We start from the raw sequence: 22,912 nt of genomic DNA on the forward strand, positions 1-22,912 counted from the left end.
AGAAATGGTTGGGAGGCAGAACCCCAGACACAGTGGTGGGTAGGATGTGATGGTTGGGGTGAGGGTACAGATGATAGCCAAATCTCTGGTTTGAAGGCCTCTGAGGTAAGGACCTGAGAGAGGGGCAGGTTTGGGATCAGTAATAAGCGCTGGGTCCGGGCCCGGTGGGCTGGGGCACTCAGAATTGGGGATCCTGGACCTGTGTCTCCTCCTGAGAGTCGGCCGTCCTGTCTCAGAACTGGGACCCTGGGTCACAGAAACCTGTGACGCAGTCACTCGCTGCGCATCCCGGGATTAAGGCTAGCACAGGTAGCTGGTGGATCTACAGCGGCGGGTGGGAGTGGGGAGCCGAGTCTGCGAGTTTGAGCCTGGCCGAGCGGTGGGGGCCCCGTCCCCATGGCTCGGGTATTTATTTTTCCGCCTACTCCTGCGCCTAATGGCTTCCCCGGCTGCCCGTCATCCCTTCTGCGCCCGCCTAGGACGGGGTGGGGCCCGGACCTGGTCCGCGGGGCGAGGCGGGGTGGGAAGGAAAGGGCAGGGGCCTCCACCGGCCCCACCCGACTCCCGAGCGGCTTTAGGGGGCGAGAGTGAGAGGGTGCGTGCGTGCGTGCGTGCGTGTGTCCGTGTGTGCGTGTGTGTGTGCACGCGCGCGCGCGGCACCGCAGCCCGGACACCCGGTCCGCTCCAGACTCGGCCTCCCTGCTCGCCGTCTGACCCCTCGCGGAGCAGAAGGAGACACGCGCGCGGCGGGGCCCGAGGTCGTCCGCAGGACCCGGGCCCAGGATTCCAGCCCTCTCTCTCCTCGCCTCACTTCTCAGGGGACACCTGCCCGCCGCCCGGGCCTGGGCGCCCTCAGGGAGGGGAGGAGGCGGCGGGAGGAGCCTTTGGAAGGCGCCTCTCAGAACGACTTAAAGCAGGAACACGATGTCTACGAGAAGCAAGCAGAAATAAAAATTTACGAGATTATGTACACAACCCCTGAAAAAATGCAGAGTAAGCACGGATCACATTATTCTTCAGGACAGGGCAGTTCTTACCAAGGGAGTGTGTAGAGACAGGGTCACAGTTCAAAAAGGTTTGTTTGTTTGTTTGTTTTTCCAGAGCTTGACATGACTGAGTCTAAATCTTGACAGTTGGAAATGTACAAGAACAGCCTTGACAAGTTAGTAAATGAAGAACAAGAAGGAGAAGTTGGCATATTAAACTCTACAACAGTAGTAATTAAATCAATGCGATCATGTCAGTGGAATCGAGTCCAGTAACAGAGACTCTTAAAAAATACGAGAAGGTCCTAACACTAAGAAGTTAAATAAGCCTTGGAAAATGAGTGAAGGGTTTAGGGCAATTCACGCCAGAAGAACTCTTGGAGGGAGAAGACTGTCCTGTTCCCCACTGTTCAATCAGCGCCCAAGAGCAAACACAAGAAATATTAGTCGAATGAATGCACATCACCGGTAATCAGAGGAATGCAAGTTAAAGCAAGTACATATCTTATTTTACTTATCGGATTGCCAAAAAAAAAAAAAAAAAAAAAGATAATATCCTGTGTTGGCAAGAGCATGAAGGAAAAGGGTACTGTCGTGTGCTGATGGTAAGAGCGTGAACTGATAAGTCTTTTGCGGTTTGCGATAGTACAAAATTGAAAATAGCACAAACGTTCTTTAGTCGGGGCTCCCTAAATAAACCGGGACTGAGTAAATGAGGCTGCTTCCGGCCCGCAGCGCGCTGTGGAGAGCGCAGAGCCGTGTGACCCGGAGTCCGGGACAGTTTGTTGCGTGTGAACAGCTATAATTCACCAACTCTGATACCATTTATATTTTTAATAAGTGCGAGTCTGTGCAGGCTTGTGCAACCGAGCCGTGAAAGGCTCCAGGTCACCCCACCACCCTGTAACCGCCAGGCCTCGGAGAAGGGGTTGTGTTTACCCTTGGCTTTGGCGATAGGAGCTAAGCAAAGGGTGCGGCCCCGGGCCCTCTTCCTTTCTCCCCTCCCCCCTCCCCGCCTCGCCTTCTCTTATCTCCCACTGCCCCTCCCCGACACTCTCTAAGCGCGCCCCCTGCTGGGGAGAAAGGGGAAGGGGAAAGAAAAAGGGTTCGGGGCGAGAATACTTTAAGTGGGCAGGGGGCGGGAGAGGAGAGAGGGAGAAACCCGTGAGAACTCCACCGCCGAGAAGGCCAGGAGGCAGATAACGCCCCCCACGGCAGTCCCGGTGATCTTCCCACGCTGCGCAATCCTTCCTGCAGCTGCTAGGGGCTGCCCTCGCTCTGCTGGTGGCCAGGCGGGACCTCTCCTGTCTGTGCTCACCTTAGTCATATCTGTGCACACACAGTTCCTCACCCTGAAGAGCAATTCCCTCCTCACCCCTTAGTTCTCGGCTCCTTCCCTGACTCCACCGAGGTCCGACCCCTTGGCGTGACATCACTTCTGGCACCCCAGACCTCACCTCCCTATTACTATAACTGCCCCTTGTGGTTTATATCTGCCGTCCATCTAGGCTGTGGCCTCCTTGAGGACAGCACAGCACCTGTGTTGCTCACCAGTGCACCCGGTGCCTAGGACAGGCTTGGCACCCGAACAGAGGCACTGACATGTTCAAGGCCGAGCAGAGGGAATTTATTAGAGAGGCAGGGGGCAAACACATATTTACATGGGCCGCGCCGGGGCATTAAAAGCAGAAGCGGGGACGGGAGGTTCCGGAAGCAGCTCAGACGAGTTCCACCTTGGCATTGGGGTACACCGCCACCACGTCGTAGCCCTCGGGTGGCTTGACGCGCGCCTTGGCGTGGCTCTCGCAGTAGAGCCGCTCGTCCAGAAAGAAGTAACCGCGCTGCTTAAGGTTCAGGCCGCAGTCGCTGCACATGAAGCACTCAGGGTGGTAGAGCTTGTCCCGCGCCTTGACGATGGTGCCCCTGATGGGGAGACCAGGAGAGGACTGCTTCCGGCGACTGACGGATTCGCGAGCACGCTCCCATCCAGGGCCTCGGGCGGGGCCGGGGGAAGGCCGGGGTCGGGGTCGGGGAAGCAGGGGAGGGTACTCACACTATGCCGTGGCCGCAGCGCGTGCACTCGGGCAGTCCTTGCAGGCCACTCAGCGGAGCGCCCAGCTTGCTGGCCGTGGGCTTGAGGTTGCGGGGGCCGCTGGAGCCAGGCCGCTCCCCTGAAAGCCGGAGCGCAAGCGGCATGAGCCCGGTGCGGAGGTCAGAAAAGGGAACTTCACTTCTGCGCGGTGTGGGATGGACCCGGCTTCCAGGACCACCAGCACTGCGACTGGGGACGAGGTTTGGAGGGGGAGGGGCCGCGACAGGGGTGGAGTGGGAATCGGGACACTGAGGCGCCGCGAGGGGTGTGGGAACGCTCGGAGGAGACGCGGCAGGGGTAGATGGCTGGGAGGCAGGACGTGGGGGGGGGGGGGGGGCAAGGGGGGGGGGGGGGGGGGGGGCTCTCCAGGGCACCCGAGGGAGTGGTTAGGCAGGTGGGGCAAGGTGGCGGGAGTCTTACCGCCCTCCCCGGCCTCTAGCATGCCCTGCAAGTAGCGGAAGGAGCCTGACTGCTTGGGCTCCGAAGCCGAGGGCTCGGCCGGCTCCCGCAGCATCCTGTACACCTCTGAGCCCAGGTCCACGCCGCAGTCACGGCTCCGTGGGAGGCCTCTGGCTGTGTCCGCGCTGGGCAAAAGAGATGCACCAAGGGACACGGTTGTGGTACCAGCCTTCCCCCTGCCAGCACAGGGGTCTGGTGAGGTTTTCAGAATGAAACCAGCTGAGACCCAAAGATCAAGTGTCAGGGGTCAAGATGTGACCCAGGGATATCTGAGAGATCTGGGATTAAGATGGGATCTGGGTGTGGCTTCAAAGGCCACTTCTCGGTACTACCTGTGAAGTGGAGACACATGCAGGGTGCTCATTTGGGTCAGTAAGGTAGCCTCATTGCTGCTGCCATTGTGATGGAATGGGAGGTGAGATGGCTGCCCATAAGGAGGTCCCAGGCCTGGCCTGCCATCTTCTAGCCCAATCCCGGTGGCTGAGGGCCTCCTGCTGGTCGCTGGACTGCCATCCTATGAGAGAGAGGGGCCTGAGGCACTGAGAAACCATCTGGGGTAGGGCTTCTGGCCATTCCTTATACATTCCATCCTTGCCCCGTGTGCCAGGCCTTCTTGGATGTTGGCTGGTTACCCCTGCTCTGGCATCTCCGGGCTGTGGTGCCCAGCCAGGGAAGGGCTGAAACTTGGGCCTGGTTCAACCCCAGAAGAAATGAGAAATGCCCGTGGAAAGTCAGACACAAAAACCTAAGTGCCTGAGACTCAACCTTGGCACATGAGCCATGTGGTGGTTCTGACCACCAGCGCCTGTGACGGATGGTGTTGGGGCACGACCATTCCAAGTAGCCTTTTAAGGCCAGCGTGACTGGAGCAGAGTGTGTGGCTTCCTTGCAGAGATGGTCCTGGTGCCAGGCCTTCTCACCTGCCAGAACTGTGCTGGGTATTGTAGGGGCCCATAGCTGGGAACATGAAAAAGAAAGCCCTGTCCTGCAGCCAGGAAGAGTCATTAATCACTGTGCCCAAAGCACACAATGGGGGTGGGGGGCAGACTGAGGTTCAAAGGCGTCATTGGGAGGTCAGCCCCTTTCAGGCCTGTACCTTTGCCTCCATTTCATGCTCTGCAGGGCGATATCGTGGCCCTTCTACAGGCAAAGCAGATGAGGGGCAGCGGCTGGGCCAGGCCTTAAAGATCCCGACCCTACCACTCCATGGCCAGCCTGGTGCCCTTGGCTGAAACATTTGGGGAAATGCCTTGACCATGTGTCCTCAGCTCAGGAGAAAAGGGCGGTATCTCCATGGGTATGGACCTGAATGGGGACTGGGGATCTTTGTCTCTGCAGAGTCCAAGGCTATGCTGCCCCTAGCTTGCAGGCACACACAGGCATGCACACTCTCACAAGAACTTTCACAGACAAACACATGCACAAAGACAACACACAAGGTCTAGCCAGTCCACTGACATATACCTAATCATACATACACAGTCTCATATACTCAGAGCCAGTGCTGGTCACCCTGGGGACCACTGTAATAGTAGCCTCCATGGCTGGGATGAGGTTGGTGGCCAGAGCAGCCTGACTTTAGGATAAGGCACAAGAGTCCAGGACAGGAAGGTGGGTCTCAGCCTCAGCCTGGGAGGTGACATGCAAATTTCCCCTCTGCTCTACACTGGGGACGAGGAGACTAGGTGGTGGGGACAAGATATCTACTCTAAAGGGAAAGAGCCTGTATCGGACTCAGGCAGCCTCCAGCACTGGGGCACAGCAGAGGCTGCAGAGCTTTGTCCTGACTGCCGCTGCTTTTTCTGCAGCCTCTGAGCTGGGTGGGAGCTTGAGGAAAGGGTGGACCAGCCACTGAGTGGGGGTGGTGCCCCCATTTCCCCCACCTCAACAGACAAAGGGGAGGGTCTCCCGCTGCCCAGGTGGGCCCCTATCAATGAGGCAATAGCAGTAGGAAAGCCCTCTTCCCCACTGGGCCGAACAAAAGCCTCTGAGAAACCCGATCACTTTTGCACATGTGTCTGCAGGGCAGACAGGCAGGCAAGGCTGGCCTGGCCTGTAATGGGGACCAGATGGGCCATGGGCTGTGGGGGCAGGGCTGGGCCTGGTACGGAGGAGGCTGGGACAGGAAGGGGAGTCAGAAGGTCCTGGCGAATGAGGCCCTCACTCACCCAGCAGGGTCATCAAAGCCACTGCCCCTCCCACGGCCACCCATGCAGCCGCCTCTCTCGGTCTGAACTCAGTGGTTAGGATACACATGGTGACCTCAGTCTCGGGTGAGTCCCACCTCTACCACCTCCCTGAATCTGTTTTTTCATCTGTTGAATGGGGATTGTAATGGTCTCTACATCCTAAGTTCCTTGTGGGGATAAAATGAGACAGTTGCGTGTAAAGCACTTAGCATAGTGCCTGGCCCACAGGAGATGCTTGTTGGATGAAGGGCTGTCATGGGCATTCCTGAGTTCCTATTCCTAGTCCTGGATGTCCCCCGCTCTGTGTGGTAGTGCACCTGGTGTCACGTGCTCCCCCCTCTCTGAGTATCTGCAGCTGTTGATTTGGTTGTTGAAGCCTCAGTGGGATAATCAGCAGAATGGGGTAACTGCCTGCTTGTTCATCAGCTCCCACGTGACTGTGGTCAGAATCTGGGACACTCGGGGCGCCTGGGTGGCTTAGCTGGTTAAGTATCTGCCTTCGGCTCAGGTCATGATCCCAGGGTTCTGGGATCGAGCCCCGCATCGGGCTCCCTGCTCTCGGGGAGCCTGCTTCTCCCTCTCCTCCCCGCTTGCGCGCGCTCTCTCTCTCAAATGAATAAATAAAATCTTAAAAAAAAAAAAAAAAGCATCTTGGGCACTCAGCTTGGATGGAGGTGGGCACTAAGTCCAGAGGAGCGGGTGGTACCTCCGGGAGGCCAAACCCCAGCTCCCTGCAGGTCTGGAGGGGACAGGCTGAGTGTGCGAGGGCTGCCTGCTCTACCTGGTTTGCCTTAACCCATCGCCTGATTCTCAGCTTAAATGCCATCCTCTCCAAGAAACCTTCCGTTACCGTCATCCTTCCTCTGCCCCGGGCTGGACCAGATGCCTCTTGTGTTCCCACCTGAGTAAGGCCCGAGGGAAGAAGGGTCTCCTATGACCCTACATGACCTGCAGAACCTATTTGCATCGGGGGTGCATGTCAGGGTACCTTGTGCTGGTCTTAGGGCCAACTGTGGTTTTCTCCTCCTCTGATGTCTCTGGCTGGGCCCACCCACTCGCCGCTGCAGGCGGAGGGTGGGAGCACAGTGGGGACAATGGGCCCTGTGTCTGTGTTCCTGAGGACACAGCCCTGCGGGGGCTGGGTGGGGGTGTTTCTGTCGCCACCCATGGAGTTCATGACTTTTAAGTACAAGAGGGGGATGGCAGCTGAGGGGCAGCCCCCTCAGCTTAGAGAAAATCCCTCTGACTCCAGCCTGAGCCACTGGCAGCCTGGCTGTTGAGGAGGTCAGTAAGGGAAGGTGTTGGGGGCAGGGGCCGCTGCTCTCCAGCCCCCCCGCCCCCAGGCGCCCTGGCCCTGAGCCTCTCCTGAAGGACAGAATAGAGCTGAGATTCAAATTCCAAAACTCCTGCGCTCGTGCCCTGTCCATCCTGCTCTCACATGGGACATCTGGCCTCACATAGGTGCTGGGGCCTGCACAAGGCTGCTGCCTGCCGCCTGGCTGATTTGTCAACCCCTGCTCACCCCTGGCCCCTTGGACCAGGGCAAGGTCTGGAGACACAAGTGTGGCCACAAATCTCTGCAGGAACAGCTGAGGTCCTGGACAGTGGAAACCAAGAGACTGTCTGTGGTTCTGCCCCATCACCTCATCCCTTGCTTCTGCCCTCCCACCCTCAGAGCTTTCTTTTTTCTGAACCTATGATGCACAATCTCACTTCTGAGCCTTTGCATGTGATTTCTTGCACACTTCCCTTCTCCACGCCTCTTTGCTGGCCTTATTCTTCCTAGTCCTGCAGGTCTTGGCTTGGATTCTCCCTCCTCCAGGAAGCCCTCTCTGAACCTTTAGGTGAATCATGTGCCTACTCTGGACTCCTTTGGCCCCTGGCTTCTGCCATTCCAGAGTTGCTAAGTGCCTCTTCCTTTTCACAACAGGCACTCCCTGGCATGTAGTAAGCATCTGGCCTCCGAGATTCCAGCAAAAGCAAGGTAGGGAACAAATATCAGAACAAGAGGACTGGGATAAATGGTGAGAGAGATGGCCTTCTATACGGTGAAGCCTCCATGGTGAGAGAGTAGACACAAGCAGGCCTAGAAGGCCATGGCCCCACATGCTGAGTCCCACAGCTCTGGCTCCATCATAGACCAGTCCAATCTCCACCTTGTCCAAATTCTCTAGCCCAGAGATGTTGAGATGGCTCTGGATACTTCAGCCCTGCCCACTTGGCTACCCCTCACGTCCATGGCAAAACGAGGCCCTAGAGCAGCTTCTTCCCGCCCCCCTCCCGCATTTGAGGACAGTATCATAGTTGTGACTGCTGTCATACATGGCAAGGTGACTGTGGCCTGAGGTCTGCTGGGTGCAATGACAGGATGGCCAGGAGAAAACTTCAGCCTTAGATAGAGCAAGGAAGTGCCTTATATTCTAAGGTCAGCCTTGAGGCCCAAGTTTGGCTTTAGCCAGGTGGGTGTCCATGGCTAAGGTGAGGAAGAGAGTACCCAAACAGTCTGAGGTCACTCCACAGCCTACAGTTTCCCCCCAGCCAGCCCCCAAGCCTGGTGACTTCCTCTTGGTCTGGCATCACTAGGCACCAGAGTGAAACCTAGCCAGGCGGGTGGTAGACCTGAGCCAAGGCCTAGCCCCGTTCCTGCCCACTCTAAGTACCTTTATCTCAGAATCTAGGACTGCCTAGAGTACAGACAGAGCCCCCAGCAGATGCTCATCACCTGGGGAGCTCAGGATGGGGCATGGACATGGACCAGAGAAGTCTGCTGCTTCAGTCTCTGGCCTGGGCATCCAAAAGCCAGACAGCAAGACATCTAGTGCAATTAAACCCATGAACCAGGCCTGGCCCCTCTGCCCTGGGCTTGCTCGGAATCAGGCCAGGCCCGGTGGTGTCCATACATACCTGGGCCTCAGGGTCAGTGTGGATCCTTTGTGTCTGAGCCTTGCTGTCCTCTGGGGCACCGGGCCAGCTCCTGCCTTCAGGTCTGTGACAGGAATTAGGACGGTCAGATAGGTCTGCTTACTGTGTCTACCATGAGTGGGACCAGGACCAAGAGGGGCTGCACTCTGTGCCCAGAGCCACCCAGGACCAGGCCTGGCACTCTGCATGGCAGAGGACCCCACTGCCGCACTTGCCCCTGCACCAGAATGGTGGCCGTTGTGGGCAAGGAGACAGAACTCTAGATCTGCCACCTGCCTAGGGCAAGGCTGTGTGTTCCAGCCCCACCAGCTGCTCCATGCCTCTCTGGTCTCATTCCCAGACAGGATACAACAGAAGCCCTCCGCTTCCCCACTTTTTCACCCTCTCCGTGGCCTCAGCAAAAAGAAGGCGAGCTCATAGCAGGGTGCGTCAGGCCTCACACATGGATCAGTGAGGAGCCCATCTGCTTATCCTCTTCCATCCACAGCCTCTGGCCTGGCCTGGAGGTCAGGCATCCATGGGCTCCGGGGGAGGTGACATAAAGGCTTTGAGGGGTGCTCCTCCCCTCTTGCTGCCGGCAGAGTCATCACCAATGTCTGCCCAGCCCAGATGGGAACCAGGCCATTAGGAAATTCCTGCTTCACCATAGAAACCAAAAGCCAAACACCACTCAGGAGGGAGAAAAACATCATAAACCTGCCATAAGCCGGCAGGCGGGGCAGGCAGGGCAGGCGGGACTGAGAGGCTATGGGCCTGGGGCCCAGTCCTGCCATTCGGTAGCCCTGTGAGGAGGCAAGCCATAGGGTGCACAGACCCTGGACTGACAGGTGGGTGTGAAGTGAGGCTGGTTAGATGGTTAGACGGAAGGGGAATAATGTCCCCATTCACCTCAAAAGGCCTCCTGGGGCTTTCCAAGAACTCATCACTGGGCCAGCAGCTCAACATGGCCTCTCTCTCCCCAACTCACTGAAGGATTTTAACTATCTGTCTACACCTGTAGACCACACTCACTCTACACTTCCACACCAGGGCCCGTTCCTTAACCCAGTACAGACTAGCCTCTCTCCTCCAGAGCCTTCCACAGGCCTGTGCGACCAAGCTCTGCTGCCCAAGGGCAACACCATCCCCACTGGTGCCTGGTCCCAGCCCTCTCAGCCAGGCTCCCAGGGACTGCCCTAACTCACAGCTCCACCTATGGCCTCCGCCCACTCGGAACTCTGCTGAGATCAGTCTAGGACATCTCATGTGGTTAAGATGGCCTTATACTTCCCTGAAGCTCTGCCCAGAAGAGAAGTACAAGCCTGTGGTCTGGAGGTCAGAGTGCACAAAGTACCCAGAGCAAAGAGCGCGGCCCAAGGTAGCAGATCAGAATGAAGGGCTTATTCAATCTCCATCCCTAGGCCTTCACTTCAGGCCTGAGAGGTGCTAACATCTACCATCTTTTTTTTTTTTAAGATTTTATTTATTTATTTATTTGACAGAGAGAGAGACAGCGAGAGAGGAAACACAAGCAGGGAAGAGGGAGAAGCAGGCTTCCCACCGAGCAGGGAGCCGGATGCTGGGCTCAATCCCAGGACCCTGGGATCATGACCTGAGCCGAAGGCAGATGCTTAATGACTGAGCCACCCAGGCGCCCAACATCTACCATCTTTAAGCAAAATGACAGCCCAAGGATGGGCCATGTAACTGCATCTTGTAACATACACAATGGGCAAAACAGACCCCACCAGAAGCCCAAGGTTGGAGCTGATGCCAGGAAGGTTCTGGGCCTACAGAAATGCCCACAAAGTATGGGTTAGCTTGGATTGTTAGATAACTAGCTCCAAGTTCTAGACAAAATAAGCGTAGCAGGGAAGCTGGGCCCTTCCTTCACTTTTCATCCTGTGGAGAAGTCTGTGGAGGATTAGAGCCCTCTATACATAAGAAGGCAGGTAGGGAACTCGTCTGGATAGAGTTCTGGGGGTGGGGGCACAGAATAGCTCTCTCCAGTCAGCTCACCAGGCTGATCTCCCACAGAAACCACGTTGAAGAGGTCTTTGGATCATAGGTCCTGGCACAGCAGGCAGGACAGAGAGCAGGGTCAGAGGCCTTGCTGGTGAGAGGTGATCAGGAGAAGAAATGCTGGCCCAGGGGGTCAAGGTGGCCTTCATGTCTTGATCTCCCAGAATCTGCATGTGTGAGAACTGGGAATGGGGGCTGGAAGACAGGACCCCAGCTTTTCACCCTGCGCAGACCTGGTACATCATAAGCATCCAATCTCCCAATCCTAAAATGGTCCCATTTTGGAGTTAAGGAAACTGAGAGCTTGGAGATTAAATCACTTGCTGGAGGATAACACAGTTCTCAAGTGCAGAGCTGGGACTTGAACCCAGATCTGTGATAGTAGAGAATGTGCTCTCACCTGCTCCATGGCCAGGCAGCATTTGGGGGCAGAGTAGAACAGGTCAGGGGAAGCCTGGCTCCATCCATGCTTGGCTTGGAACAAATGACCAGGAAAGGAAGGAAGGAAGGAAGGAAGGAAGGGGGACCTCCACCCTGCCCCCATCCTGCTACCCTCCCCTGACATTATTCCCTCTGGGAACCTCCTGACTCAGGCCCCCTACAAGCCCCTGCTGCCTCCCCCACCCCACTACTACCAGGGCTTCCCTTCTTTAGCCATGCAAAATCAAGGCCGGAGGTGAGTCAGGGCCCAGGAAACCAGCCAAGTGGGGCGGCCACAGAGGCCACTCGTGGGCAGAGCAGTGCTGATGTTTCCCCCAGCCAGACTGTACCTCAGTCTGGGAGAGGGTGAAGAATGTGATCCTGTTTGGTGGAGAAGGAAACCCAGGCTCACAGAGGTCATCCGGTGTACCTAAGATCCCACAGAGTCTGGATTACACCCAGCTCTGCTGAACTCCCAGGCCAGGGCCCACTCCCCTTGGAGTTGCACTCAGCTCCAAGAGCACAGTCAGGGGTCCTGACCCCAACCTGGACCCAGACCCGGGCCAGACACACGTGGAGACTATCTCAGAAGCCTTGCTAACATGTTTAATGGCTCCCAGCCCTGCCAGCTCTAACGCATAGTTAGCCGTGTTGTGGTTTGAGGAGGCTTTGCCGACACGCGTCCACAGGGGAATCATGGAAAGTCCCTGTTAGCAGTGAACGTGGCAGAGCTGAGCAGTTATTTCTGACTTCCCTGGATCCAAGCAAGACGGGGGGGAAGGGAGATCCCACTCAGCCAGGACCTGGCCAACTGCCTTTAGAGCTGAACAAAGACCCAGGGCCTGACTAGGGCTGCAGAAGCCTCAGGTGCACCTTCCATCCTAGACCATTTATAAGGCACACATGGGGCTTGGGGATCCCCAATCCTCCCCTTCATGTAGGCTGTATGGCATGATACAGGCCATAGCATCCAGATTTACCCAGGGCAGAGGCACGGCCCGTAGCGGGGCCAGCCGAGGCAGGACAGCCGTGGGGTGACAGGCATGGTCGGCAGCCACTTCTAGGAGTGAGAGAGACCCGAGGACAAGTTTTGCTTCCCCACTCCCTTTCTGTGTGACTTTAGGCACCTGCTAACTGTTCTGAGCCTCAGCTATCTCATCTGTAATACGGGGACCATACCAGGAGACTGAAATCACCCCACCCCCCGCCCCCCCTCACCCCGGCCCAGCCTGCCCTGTGCGTACCTGCTCACAGAGAGTGTGAGGTGGTCATGGCAGCCCTTGATGCGGTTCTGCGCCTCCAGGTGCGTCATGAGCTCTGTGCTTTCCCCATTGATGGCCTGGATCAGGTCTCCGGGGCACAGGGCGGCCAGTGCGGCCTTGCTGCCGGCGTGAACCTGTAGAGGACAAGCCAGAGGCCTGGGCGTCAGTCATTATGTGGCCTTGCTGCACTCTCTGCCCTGGACCCCCTCCAACCTCAGAACCTGGGCTGTGCGGCCCTGCTGCCCACACGACCTGGCGGGGGACCAGCCCAGAGACCGGTTGAGTCCCCATGTGATCTTGCCACAGCCTCTGCTCTAAACATCCCCAGTTCCAGCCCCTGAAGCACTGCTAGGGTGTGAGGGCATATAAGAGGGGCTTCTTTGGGACTGGGACAAGTGGGATGTCACTCTTGTTGCCTGCATATGTGCCAAAGGACATGCAAGGGACACACGGGGACACATGTGCCTCAGATACATACAAAGCAGGGACATGTCACAAATACCCTCCATAGACAGGGCCCTACCCAGACATACTGCACAGCAGCCCCTTGGCCTGATATTTCCTTGTCTCCCTACTTGTTTCCTTTCATCCCTACTCCCCACCCCACATTCACCTCCACCTCCCCACACTCCGTCCCGACCAACCGAATATCCAGGGGTTACCGACAGCCCCGGATAGTTCTCACCTCCACGCTTCTGCAGATGCTCTTCTCTCGACCTGCAACACTCTTCCCTTTGACCTCAAACCCTAAGTACCAGCTTACTCCTCCTCACCTTCATGTCTTAGCAGACAGGCCAGTCCCCTAGGAGCCTCTTCTCTGGGCTCTCACAGTACTCTGTGCACCCCATTTACCACTTTGCTCCCCTAACATTGTTAGAGCTTCATTCTGGGTCTGTGTCATCACGTCCCCAGCAAGTCCAGGACCACGTACTTCCAGCTGCCCACTTGTGCTCCTGAGTCACAATTTTATCCCCACTTCCTCTGCAGGACAGACACTCTCTCAGGCCACCCCGGTGTTACTATTGACTCCAGGCAAATGGTGTCCAGACCTGGAGCTTCTTACAATGTTGGTCCCTGGATGAGGGCCACATGAGGTTGCGGATAGGCGAACAGGGAGGCCTGAGAAGGGGGCCCAGGGGTATTCAGGCAACAGGGCACTCTTCGCCCTCTCCCTGGTCTCAACACAGCCTTTGGAAAGAGACTTTAGGCACCCTCATTTAAAAAAAATTTTTTTAAAGTAATTTCTATGCCTGATGTGGGGCTCAAACTCATAACCCTGAGATTAAGAGTCACATGCTCTACCAACTGAACCAGCCAGGGCCCTGTAGGCGCCCTCATTCCTACCCAGCCTCCCCAGTGGTGCCCTCAACAGCTTCCAGTGACCCCGTTCCTACTGCTGGAGTTGAGAGCTCCTGGAAGCCCAGCTAGGCTCAGCTTATCCAGTTTTCAGTAGTGAGTGGACAAAGCCGAGGTGCTGGCAGCTCCTTGGCTGGAGTCCTGGTGTGGGCAGTGCCTGAGCTGACCCCCCCTGACATAGGCTGCCCCAAGCAATGTTTTTCTGGAGCATGACCCCCTCAGCCAATAGCCCATGAATGCTTATCCACAGGGCCTGGGCACCCGCACAAGCCTGTCATCCTGGGGGAAGGACCCACTGGGCATTATCCCACCCTCCACTCAAGGCCCAGCTCCAGGCCCCTCTCCTTCATGGACACATGCTCTGTGACATGGCCTGGGCTCTGTGCTTTACCCATAACTAGTTCATGGCAACCTGTCAACCACTGATGAGACAGAGGCTGTTCTCATTCCTAGAGATGAAGTAAGGGAGGCCTGGGGGAAGGGACACCTTGCCCCAGTCCCCACGCTGGAGAGCAGTCTTTTTCTTCAGGGGGGCGGCTAGCTGCAGGATGACTCAGCCAGTACAAGGGGTGCATTCAGGACCCTGTGGGTGGAGGAAGTTCTTGAAAGCTGGGGTGGCTGGGACTCTGCCAGCTCCACTAGCTCGAGGAGTTCTGGTCAGAGAGGGCATGAGGCCAGGAAACCGTGACTCTCCAAACTGCCTTTATATGCATTGTCTCATGAATCCTCCAGGATTAGGTGAGGTGAGGAAACCGAGGTCCAGAGAAATGCAGAAGGATGCTCAATTGATAAATGGCAGAGTTAGGATTTCATTCCAAGGCAACCGGTTCCACGTCTTATCCACTAACCACTGTGTGATTTTCTGCAGAAAGGGAGTGAGGGGAGAGAGCGTCCCAGGAGAGAGAGAGTGTCGCAGGTAAAAAGATCAGCATGTATAATGGCTCATCTGGGAGAGAATAAAAGCAGTCTTCTGGGGTTGAAGCATCATTAGTGAGAAGAGAGCAGAAGGAAAGTCAGAGAAGAAGCAGGGACCAGACCTGCGGGCCTTGTAGGCCCAGGTGAGAAGCTGGCATTTCTCCTGGGTGGTTGGGAACTATGGAGGGTTCTAAGCAGGGAAGTCACAGGACACGGTTTAACTCAGGCCTCTCCCTCTGGCTGCTGAGTGCAGGATAAATAGACAGAAGGAAGGGAGAGGGGTACAGCGAGGTCAGCTGGGAGGCTGGGGCACGAACCAGCCCCCTCACCTGCAGCAGCTGCATTCCCGGCCCCTGCTCCACTCTGCCCAGCCTAGACACTGTGGCAGACTGGGAGTCACAGAGTCTGGGGCCGTATTGTCCCATACGGTCACAGCAAGTGCCAGACAGGCCTGGGTTCCTGTCCCTGTTCTGCTTCTCTGGATACACCACCTTGGCCTCTCTGAGCCTTAGTGTCCCCATCTATAATGTGAGGCCAGAGGGAGTCCTTACCGGTCAGGACTCTCAGAGGACTACCTGAGACAATCAGGGTAAAAAGTCCCCACAATGGGTTGAGCACATGGTGGTGCTCACTCCAGGCGCTGGTTGCTGGGGAGCTGGTACCAACACCCATTGGGGTGGGGCCTGGAATGCTGCGGATGCTCAGCCAGGGCCAGCAATCACCGTAGTTCATAGGAGAAGAAGCCCGGGGCAGTGTTCTTGGGGGCTCTCTGAGGCTTCATGGGCTGAGGTTGTAAGGCCCCAGCTCCGCCAGGCAGCCAGCCTTCTCCCTGTCTGAGTGTGGCTGTCCCCGCAGTGGGGTGGGCAGGGGGAGGCCCTGGAAGCATGGAAAAGGTTGGGTCTCGAGCCCCCTTGGTAAAAACACTCCCACATATCATCTGCCCTTGAGGTATCTGCTGGGCAAGCTGTGGCCTGTGTCTCCCAGCCACATACGTCTTCCCAGATCCCACCCAAATCCAGGCTCAGGCATCCTGGTTCCTTGGGCCTGAGCTGCTGCCGCAAGACTTTGGGGGACAAGGGGTGGTTCTTCCTGGCAAACCTTCTCCCAGCCTGCCTGCCTGCCTGCCTGCCAGGAGCCTGCATCCCGGTCAGCTCCAAACAAGGCCGCCGGTGGCTGCCACTGTGACGTGTGGAGGCCTTTCCTCCACGGGCAGGCAGCCGCGTGGGCAACAGATGTGTCTGCTCCCTGCCGCCTGTGGCCGTCAGCCGCCGCCACTGAGCCTGTCAGCGGCCTCACGCCCAGGGTGCCTGGACTGCTGGCCGGCCCAGCACCCCCACCAGCCCGCCCTGGCGGACACACAGCAAGGCATACATGCACACATGCGCGCGCACACACACACGCACACACGCACACACACACACACACAGCCGTCTCCCTCAGGGAAGTGGGAGATGAAAGGCTCCCGGATGTGTTAAAGGCCCACCTCACTCAGCCCCAGGAACCTGGTGGCCCTGGGTAAGGGCAGATGTGGGAAGCCTCCCAGGACAGCTGGGCCTGCCTGTCATCCTGGCCCCCAGAAATGGGATTCCATGATTCTCTGCTCCACCGGGTGCCCACCCCCACCCAAGCAGTGGAAAGAAGGCTCTGAAAGGCCAGCCAGCTTGGTCCAGCCTCCACGGAGAGGTGGCAGTACAGTCGGGGAAGGTGGTTCTCAGTTCTCCTGACTCAGGCCCCCAAAGGCAGCCTGTGTGGGGATAAAGGATGGCCCTCAAATGCCCCCAGGGCCCCTCTGCTCTTTCCTCCAGAGTGAGAGCTTTGTCCCCTGGTCTGGGATCCCCAAAGGCAGAGTCTGACTCCCCTGTTTTAGCCCTTCAAACTAAGGGACCCTGAGGCGGGGCCAGGACCCTGTCTCCCTGAGACTGGGCACCCCTTCTGACAGGGCCTGAATCCCTTCCTCAGCTCCTCTGTCCTCCTCAGATTAGCCACCACCCAGGGCTGTGCCCACTCCTCTCTCTCCTCTGTCCTAAGCCTGGGGCAATGCATGGCCCTGGGAACCGGAGGAACAGGGCCGAGGCTATAGTGGCCCCTGGCCTTGTGTTGTCTTGTGGGGAGGGGGTCTCACAACCTCACAGTCAAGTCTCCCCGTCCCCTGGAAGCCCAAAATTCCTCTTGGTCACTTCCCCTCAGGACGATTGAGGTCATAGATGAGAGTCTGACCAGAACTAGAGTGAGGAAGTGGATGGCTCTTCTTTTCACATTCAGAGAGGACCCCCGACCTCCCTGGGGTCACCCAGCTCTACTGGCAGGGACCTTTGATAGGAGAAGGGGCTCTCAGTCATTTTGCCCCAAATGCTCAGGCTGGGTTCAGTTTAAGCAGCAGTGTTTCTGGGCCTCTGTAGATCTGTCCAGACCCCTGGCCCGTGCACTCCTTCCCGGGCCTGCAGCAACTCCCCCAAAATGAGACCAGCAGGGAGGCTGGTGTGTGAACTGGGGTGGGGGGGGGATCCTTCAAGGGATAGGGCAGGCAGGCCCGGCGCAGGGAGGGAGGGGGTTGGGGCCGCACTGCCCTGCCTGGAAGCCTCCAGAGCCCGTGTGTCGCCCTGGCCAGTCCTTGGCTTTCGAACCTCAGGGACGTCGGGGATCCGGGTCTCAGATGGACCGCGAGGACAGGGTCTCAGATCGAAGACCTCCCCGCCGCCCCGGGGCCGCCGGACTCACCCGCGAGATGGTGAGGGGTGCGCTGAAGTCCCGGCCGCCTACTAGGCGGAAGCCCCAGGGCGAAGGGCCGCGCAGGGTCACGGAGTGGGGCATCGCGGGCGGGAGCCGCAGCCGGAGCCTGAGCCGGACACTGAGGAGCCGGAGCCACCGCCGCTGCCGCCGCCGCCGCCGCCTCCGCCTGGACGCCGCGCCCCGCCCCCGGGCCGCCCGCCCCCGTACCCCCCTCCACCCGGCCCCCGCCCCCGCTCCCCTAGCGCCCGGATTGGCCCCGCGGCCGGCCCGCCCCGCCCACTTCGGGGGGCTCTGAGGACCCGCCCCTCGGCCCGCGCGTCTGGAGCCCGGCACCCCCCGCCGCGGTCGCGGAGACCCCGGGACCAGGACAGCCCCGACGTCCGGGATCCTGCCCTGGCCTCGCCCTGAGGGCCGTGGACCCTTTCGGGCACAGGCCCTTGGAAGTCCCATCTACCCGGCGGCGCCCCAGCCTGAGGCGGCCCAGATGCGGGATGGGGCCGTGCCTTGTCCCGAAAACTCCTCAAGGTCCTGACAGGCCGACCTGCCTCCTTACCCCTCGCTGTGGTGCGAGTCCTCCTCTGCAAGCAAGCACTGACGAGCCGCCTCCGGCCTGAGGAGGCCTGGGCCAGGGACACAGCCCCAGGATGACGGCAGGCAGTGCCAAGTACGGGGTGAGAACAGCAAGGTCCCCAGACTCGTTCTGGGAGGCCAGGAGGTCTGTCTGGAAGAAGCGGCCCCTGACTTGAGTCTAGAAGCAAGGTGGCGTCTTGTCCTTCCAGGGGTCCCTCCTTCCCCAGCTTCCCTCCTCTCTCAGGCCGTCTCCCAGGCTGCACTGCCTCTTCCCATCCTCCTTTGCAGGGATTTTTGTTTCCCCAGGCTTCCTAGAAAAGGAGCAGCTAAGGTGGTTGGGCTAGTAGCGGCACCACTGGAGGGGAGTGATGTATTCGAGGGGCATGGAACTGTGGGCAGGCTTTCGCTTGACGCCCTTCCTGGTGCTGTCTTCACTCTCAGCCATTGTGCTCCAGGGATGTCCTTGAATGGCCCTTGCAGGTGCCATGGCTTGGCTCCCCTGGATACTTCGTGCCTGGCTGTGTCAGGAAAGCACTGTTTGTTTGGGATTTTTTTCCCAGGTTCTGAGGAGGCCCCTAATTTAGCCATTCTTGACAACCCTGTGTGCCCTCTTAGCCAACTTTTTGTAAGGGCTCTGCCCTCTGGAGGCTAACAGGCTATGGGGTGAGATGTGTCCCTGGGGTCTCTAACAGCCCCAAGAAGGGAGGCCACATAAGAGGCACTAACTCGGGTGCCTGGGTGGCTCAGTCGTTAGGCGTCTGCCTTTGACTCAGGTCATGATCCCAGGGTCCTGGGATCGAGCCCTGCATCTGGCTGCTTGCTCAGCGGGGAGCCTGCTTATCCCTCTCCCTCTGCCTGCCGTCCCCCTGCTTGTGCTCTCTCTCTGTCAAATAAATAAATAAAATCTTAAAAAAGAGAGAGCGAGAAACATAGGGTAGTCCAAGGTGCCTTCACAGTGGAACATGGGTTCCTCTCTGGGGGGTGGGGTGCTCCTGTCTGTTCAGCTGGCAGAGAAAGGTGAGTGGTATGAGTGGCAGTGGTATGTATTGGGGGGGTGTTCATACCCACAGAGTGCCAGCCACAGTACTGGGCTCTCAGTCCTGTGAGGTGGAGGTTTCTGCTCAGCCCCATACAGGCCTGGAGAGGAGTGGACTTGGACAGAGTGGAGGGGCCATGGTCTCCGGATGGTCTCTCAGAGGTCCTTAGGCAAGAGGCTCCACAGACCTTGGATCCCACTGAGTAACATGGACAGTGGGGACAACCATCACCTATCACAGACTGTCCAAGTGTTAGATGCACAGAATGGCCGGGTAGTCAGAGACCCCTTATCTGGATTCCAAGAACTATAGTGAATGTAAGTGGCACAGAATCATGCTGGGGGAAAGGGATCCTTAAAAGTCTGTGGAAGTTCCTACCTGAGACATCTAGTGGATTCTTGAAACTCCTCCTTAGCACTGCTTCCTTCACCCAACTTACACACCTCTAGAGACTGTCAACCCACACCCCCACCCCACCCATCCTGAAATCACTTCACTGCCTTCCTGTTTACTTCCTTTTGGGGGGAGGCATATCACTCCCTTCCAGAAGTAGTCCTCCTGCATATGACTTTCCTAGCCCTTTATGATCTCGTCAGTGTAATCCATCTGTGAGGGCTTCTATCACAGGGTTGAAGATGGGGGTGGGGTGGGGAGTGGCTCTTCTAGAATCTGTACATAAACTTATCCATTTCAATGTGCAGTTTCTGGGTCCGTTCCAGGGTCCATGGCAGTTATCCTGCACAGTGGGTCCTTGATGGCATCCCTGACTTGAGAGGGCTTCAGAAGCCCGTTCCTGACAGTGCCTTCCCACAGGACACAGCCCGGGCAGGCTGTGCTCCTGAGACTGGGGACAGACCTGAGGTAGCCTGTGTCCTGAATAGCAGGCCAGACAAGTATCCCTGATACTTCCTCCAGGAAGTCTTCAGAAATCCCTTTCACTCTTAATGGCCTTATTCCTCGGGGTTGCTGTGTTGTCGAATCCCTATCATGCCAGGGCACCACATCACAGGGCAATTACAACGTCTGGGAGTCCTCTCCAAGGTGGGGATGGGTGGCAGCTGGGTCATGCCTCACCTTTGCCCTAGTGGACTTCACTTGTTCACTGCACACCACCAGGCATCTGCTGTTGGGTATCACCAATGCGTTTCATGCATTCTCTATTCATTCAACAAAGATGTATGCAGTGCTTTTCCTATGCCATGGCCTGTGCCTGCCCGGGGCTGGGGTCAAGGCATCCGTGGGGGGCAGGGCCTGTGTCTATCTTATTTATGTTTTCCCGGCACCCAGCAGAGAGCCTGGCACACAGAGGGTGTTCAAAAACATTGGCTATTCAATAGCATTATCATTGTTATAGGAAATATCATCTCGGCTCACCCCATGGCCACCACCCAGAGAGAGGCAGGGAGGGCATGAGGGGCCAGGAAGGGGGAAGACTTCTGCTCCTGCTGCCGTGGAGGTCACTCTCAAGGGCCCCAAGTGGCTCAGGGCACTATGCCCAGGCTCTCTGTGAGCATCCAAGGTCAGGAGAAAACACAGTGCTTTTTCCTCAATGAGCTGGCAAGCTCTAGCAGGAGCAGAAGCGGTTGGAAGATGCCCTTGGGTCTCAAGCTACAGTGCAGGGGAGGGAAGCGCTAGGACAAGAACAACCTCAGGCCAACCTGAGTGTGAGGCCAGCCTAGGGGACTGCCCAGCATAGGAAGCAGACCTGGGTTAGGGGGTGGGGGTGTGGAGTGAAGCTAATGGAGCTGCCCATGAGGGTACCTTCCTGCGAGGTGCTAGAGGTTAGTCGGAAAGCTCAGACCTGGACTTGCCCCATCCTGGCCCAGTGGCCACAGGTCTCTGAGTGGAGTCTGCCCCATTCAGACTCAGCTCCTCAGGTCAATACCTCCCTTTCTGTAGGCCCAGCTTCCTCCGCCAGTCAATAGCCTGGATTCCAAGGGGATTTAAATCCTTGATGGGTCATCCCCTCTTCATGAGGTACCCAGTCCACAGTACTGACTACTGCAGGACCCCAGAGGACAGCGAAAGAAGAAACTGAGAAGCCCCCATTTTAGGGTGGCCTGTTTGGCCTCGCTCCCGATCCTGTAGCTTCTGGTCACCCAGGGCTCTGCTCTCCCCGAGGCTTGCTGCTCAAGGTTAGGAGTCTCTGAGTCTGCAGGATGGAGAGAACAGCAATCTGTGGCAAGGCTGGATGAGGAGGGGCTGTGGGGGCCTTCTGTAGGGCTAGGACTTGGCCCTACAGTGGTAGGGAGCCAAGGTGGGTCCTAGGCAGGGTTTGAGGGGCTCTGAAAGGAACAGAGGCATCCAGGAGCATGGGCACCAGGCAATATCTAAAAGGAAATCTGGGGTCGTGTAGCCTGTGAGGTGCGTGGAGGGCTGATGCACCACACATCCTGGGTGGACAGGACTCGGCCAAGGAGGTGATAAAGCCGGCCTTTGAGCTGGGTTTGGTGCCCCAGAACACACGGGGGAAGGTGTGCCTGTGACCAAGGGAGTTCCCAGCTCTAGTTTGGTGCCATTCGATCCCTCAACAAACACGGAGTACCTGCTGTGTGTGTAGCCTAGACCTGATTAACAGGACTTGGAGGTGTAGTGGGGACCTCCCACCCTGCCGCATCTCCCCTGGGGGCTGAGAGGCTAGGGGCTCCAGGGGAGGCCAGTCTCTGAGGGTCCAAATGGAGACAAAGCTGATTTTGACAATTGAAGCCTCGTTCCTGGCTCTGAGCCAGGTTCCAGGACAGGCACAAAAGCAGAACCAATTCCGGTCAGGAAACTCAGCCCTGGGGAGGGCAAGTGACCACCAGGCTCATCTACCTTTTTGGCAGTTGCTTTGGGGCTTAGACCCTACCCTGGTGGCTTTAGGCCATGCCCCTTGCAGCAGGGACTGGACATGTCTCAGTCAGACCTGCAACCCCCAACAGCACCCCTGTCAGACCTGCTCTGTGTCTACTTTCACAGAGAAAACCTGTCTACTCTGGGTCCCAACAAAGGGGCTGCCAGGCAGCAGGGCGGGGCCAGGTTTACCCAGCTGGGCCCAGGGAGGCCCCGGCCCTGAGGCTTGGGAGTGGAGGACGCTGGGAGGAGTGCCACCTCACACAAGGGGGAGGCAGCAGACAATGGGAGAGGCAGCTCAGCCAGCTCAGGCAGGGAAGTGACAGAACAGGCCGGCGGCCCTGGTGGTGAGATTGAGTGGGATTGAGTGTTGTGCGCCGGGGCCTCAAGAAGACTGCTTCTAAACGCACCATGGTCTTGCTCAGCCACAAGGATACCCCCGTCCTTACCTTCCATCCTACTTCTCATACAGGCCAGAGGGTGCAGGCAGCCTGCCCTAGATTACCCAGCCTCCCCTGGCACCAGATGTCTCAATTCTACTTGTATCCTCCAAATAGAAGCCCAACCCAGGGGTTCTCAGGTTTCCAGCTTCCCCTGACAGGTGAGGGCTGCTATCAGCCAGCCATGCTGGGCCTTGTGCAGAGAAGGTACCTCCTTGTCTAAATCAGCTGCTCCGACTGGAGCAGCAGAAGAATCGGGGAGCAACTGGACCATGTTCTGTGCCTTGGACACTCTTGGCCTTGGCCTGATCATCACCATGCTCTGGCACAAGCAGGGGTGCAGGACCCTCCCCCTCCTCAACCCAGGGAGGGAGACATGGCTGTCAGGTGTGGGTAAGTTTCCACCAAAAGCAAAGGGACGACAAAGGGGAAACAAGCACGGGATGCATGGAATCCTGTTATCGGGGCTCCGCATACACACACCACCACTCATCCGTCAACCTGGACTGCAGCCCCGCCCCAGTCCACACATCCACAGACACATTCAGCAGTGCCCTGGCCAGCGTACTCTGGTCTCTTGGCTGAGGACCCTCCTCTCCTCCTGACCACTAGAGCTGAGATCCAGGACCTCTCAGAGAGCTAGAGGCCACTTCCATAGTTCTAGGCTCCCAGAAAAATAAAAATGGAAGTAATGTAAAAAT

General features: G+C 57.6%; 1 protein-coding gene across 2 annotated transcripts; it reads right to left on the bottom strand.

Moving 5' to 3' along the window:
- Positions 1 to 2,591: 2,591 nt before the first annotated feature.
- Positions 2,592 to 17,486, bottom strand: PDLIM4 (PDZ and LIM domain 4). Of its 2 annotated transcripts, XM_032425443.1 has the most exons (7): positions 17,321 to 17,486; positions 12,314 to 12,465; positions 8,631 to 8,712; positions 3,870 to 4,051; positions 3,499 to 3,662; positions 3,040 to 3,157; positions 2,592 to 2,909 (listed from the first exon to the last, which is right to left on the bottom strand). In XM_032425443.1, the coding sequence occupies exons 1-7, from the start codon at positions 17,411 to 17,413 to the stop codon at positions 2,705 to 2,707; spliced, it is 996 nt and encodes a 331-aa protein (XP_032281334.1). In that variant the 5' UTR covers positions 17,414 to 17,486; the 3' UTR covers positions 2,592 to 2,704. The 2 variants fall into 2 exon arrangements, with proteins under 2 accessions (XP_032281334.1, XP_032281335.1); XM_032425444.1 differs by lacking the exon at positions 3,040 to 3,157 and having other exon boundaries at positions 2,741 to 2,909.
- Positions 17,487 to 22,912: the final 5,426 nt, after the last annotated feature.

The sequence above is a fragment of the Phoca vitulina genome, unplaced genomic scaffold, assembly GCF_004348235.1.
Source record: "Phoca vitulina isolate PV1807 unplaced genomic scaffold, GSC_HSeal_1.0 scaffold32, whole genome shotgun sequence".
Classification (NCBI taxonomy): domain Eukaryota; kingdom Metazoa; phylum Chordata; class Mammalia; order Carnivora; family Phocidae; genus Phoca; species Phoca vitulina.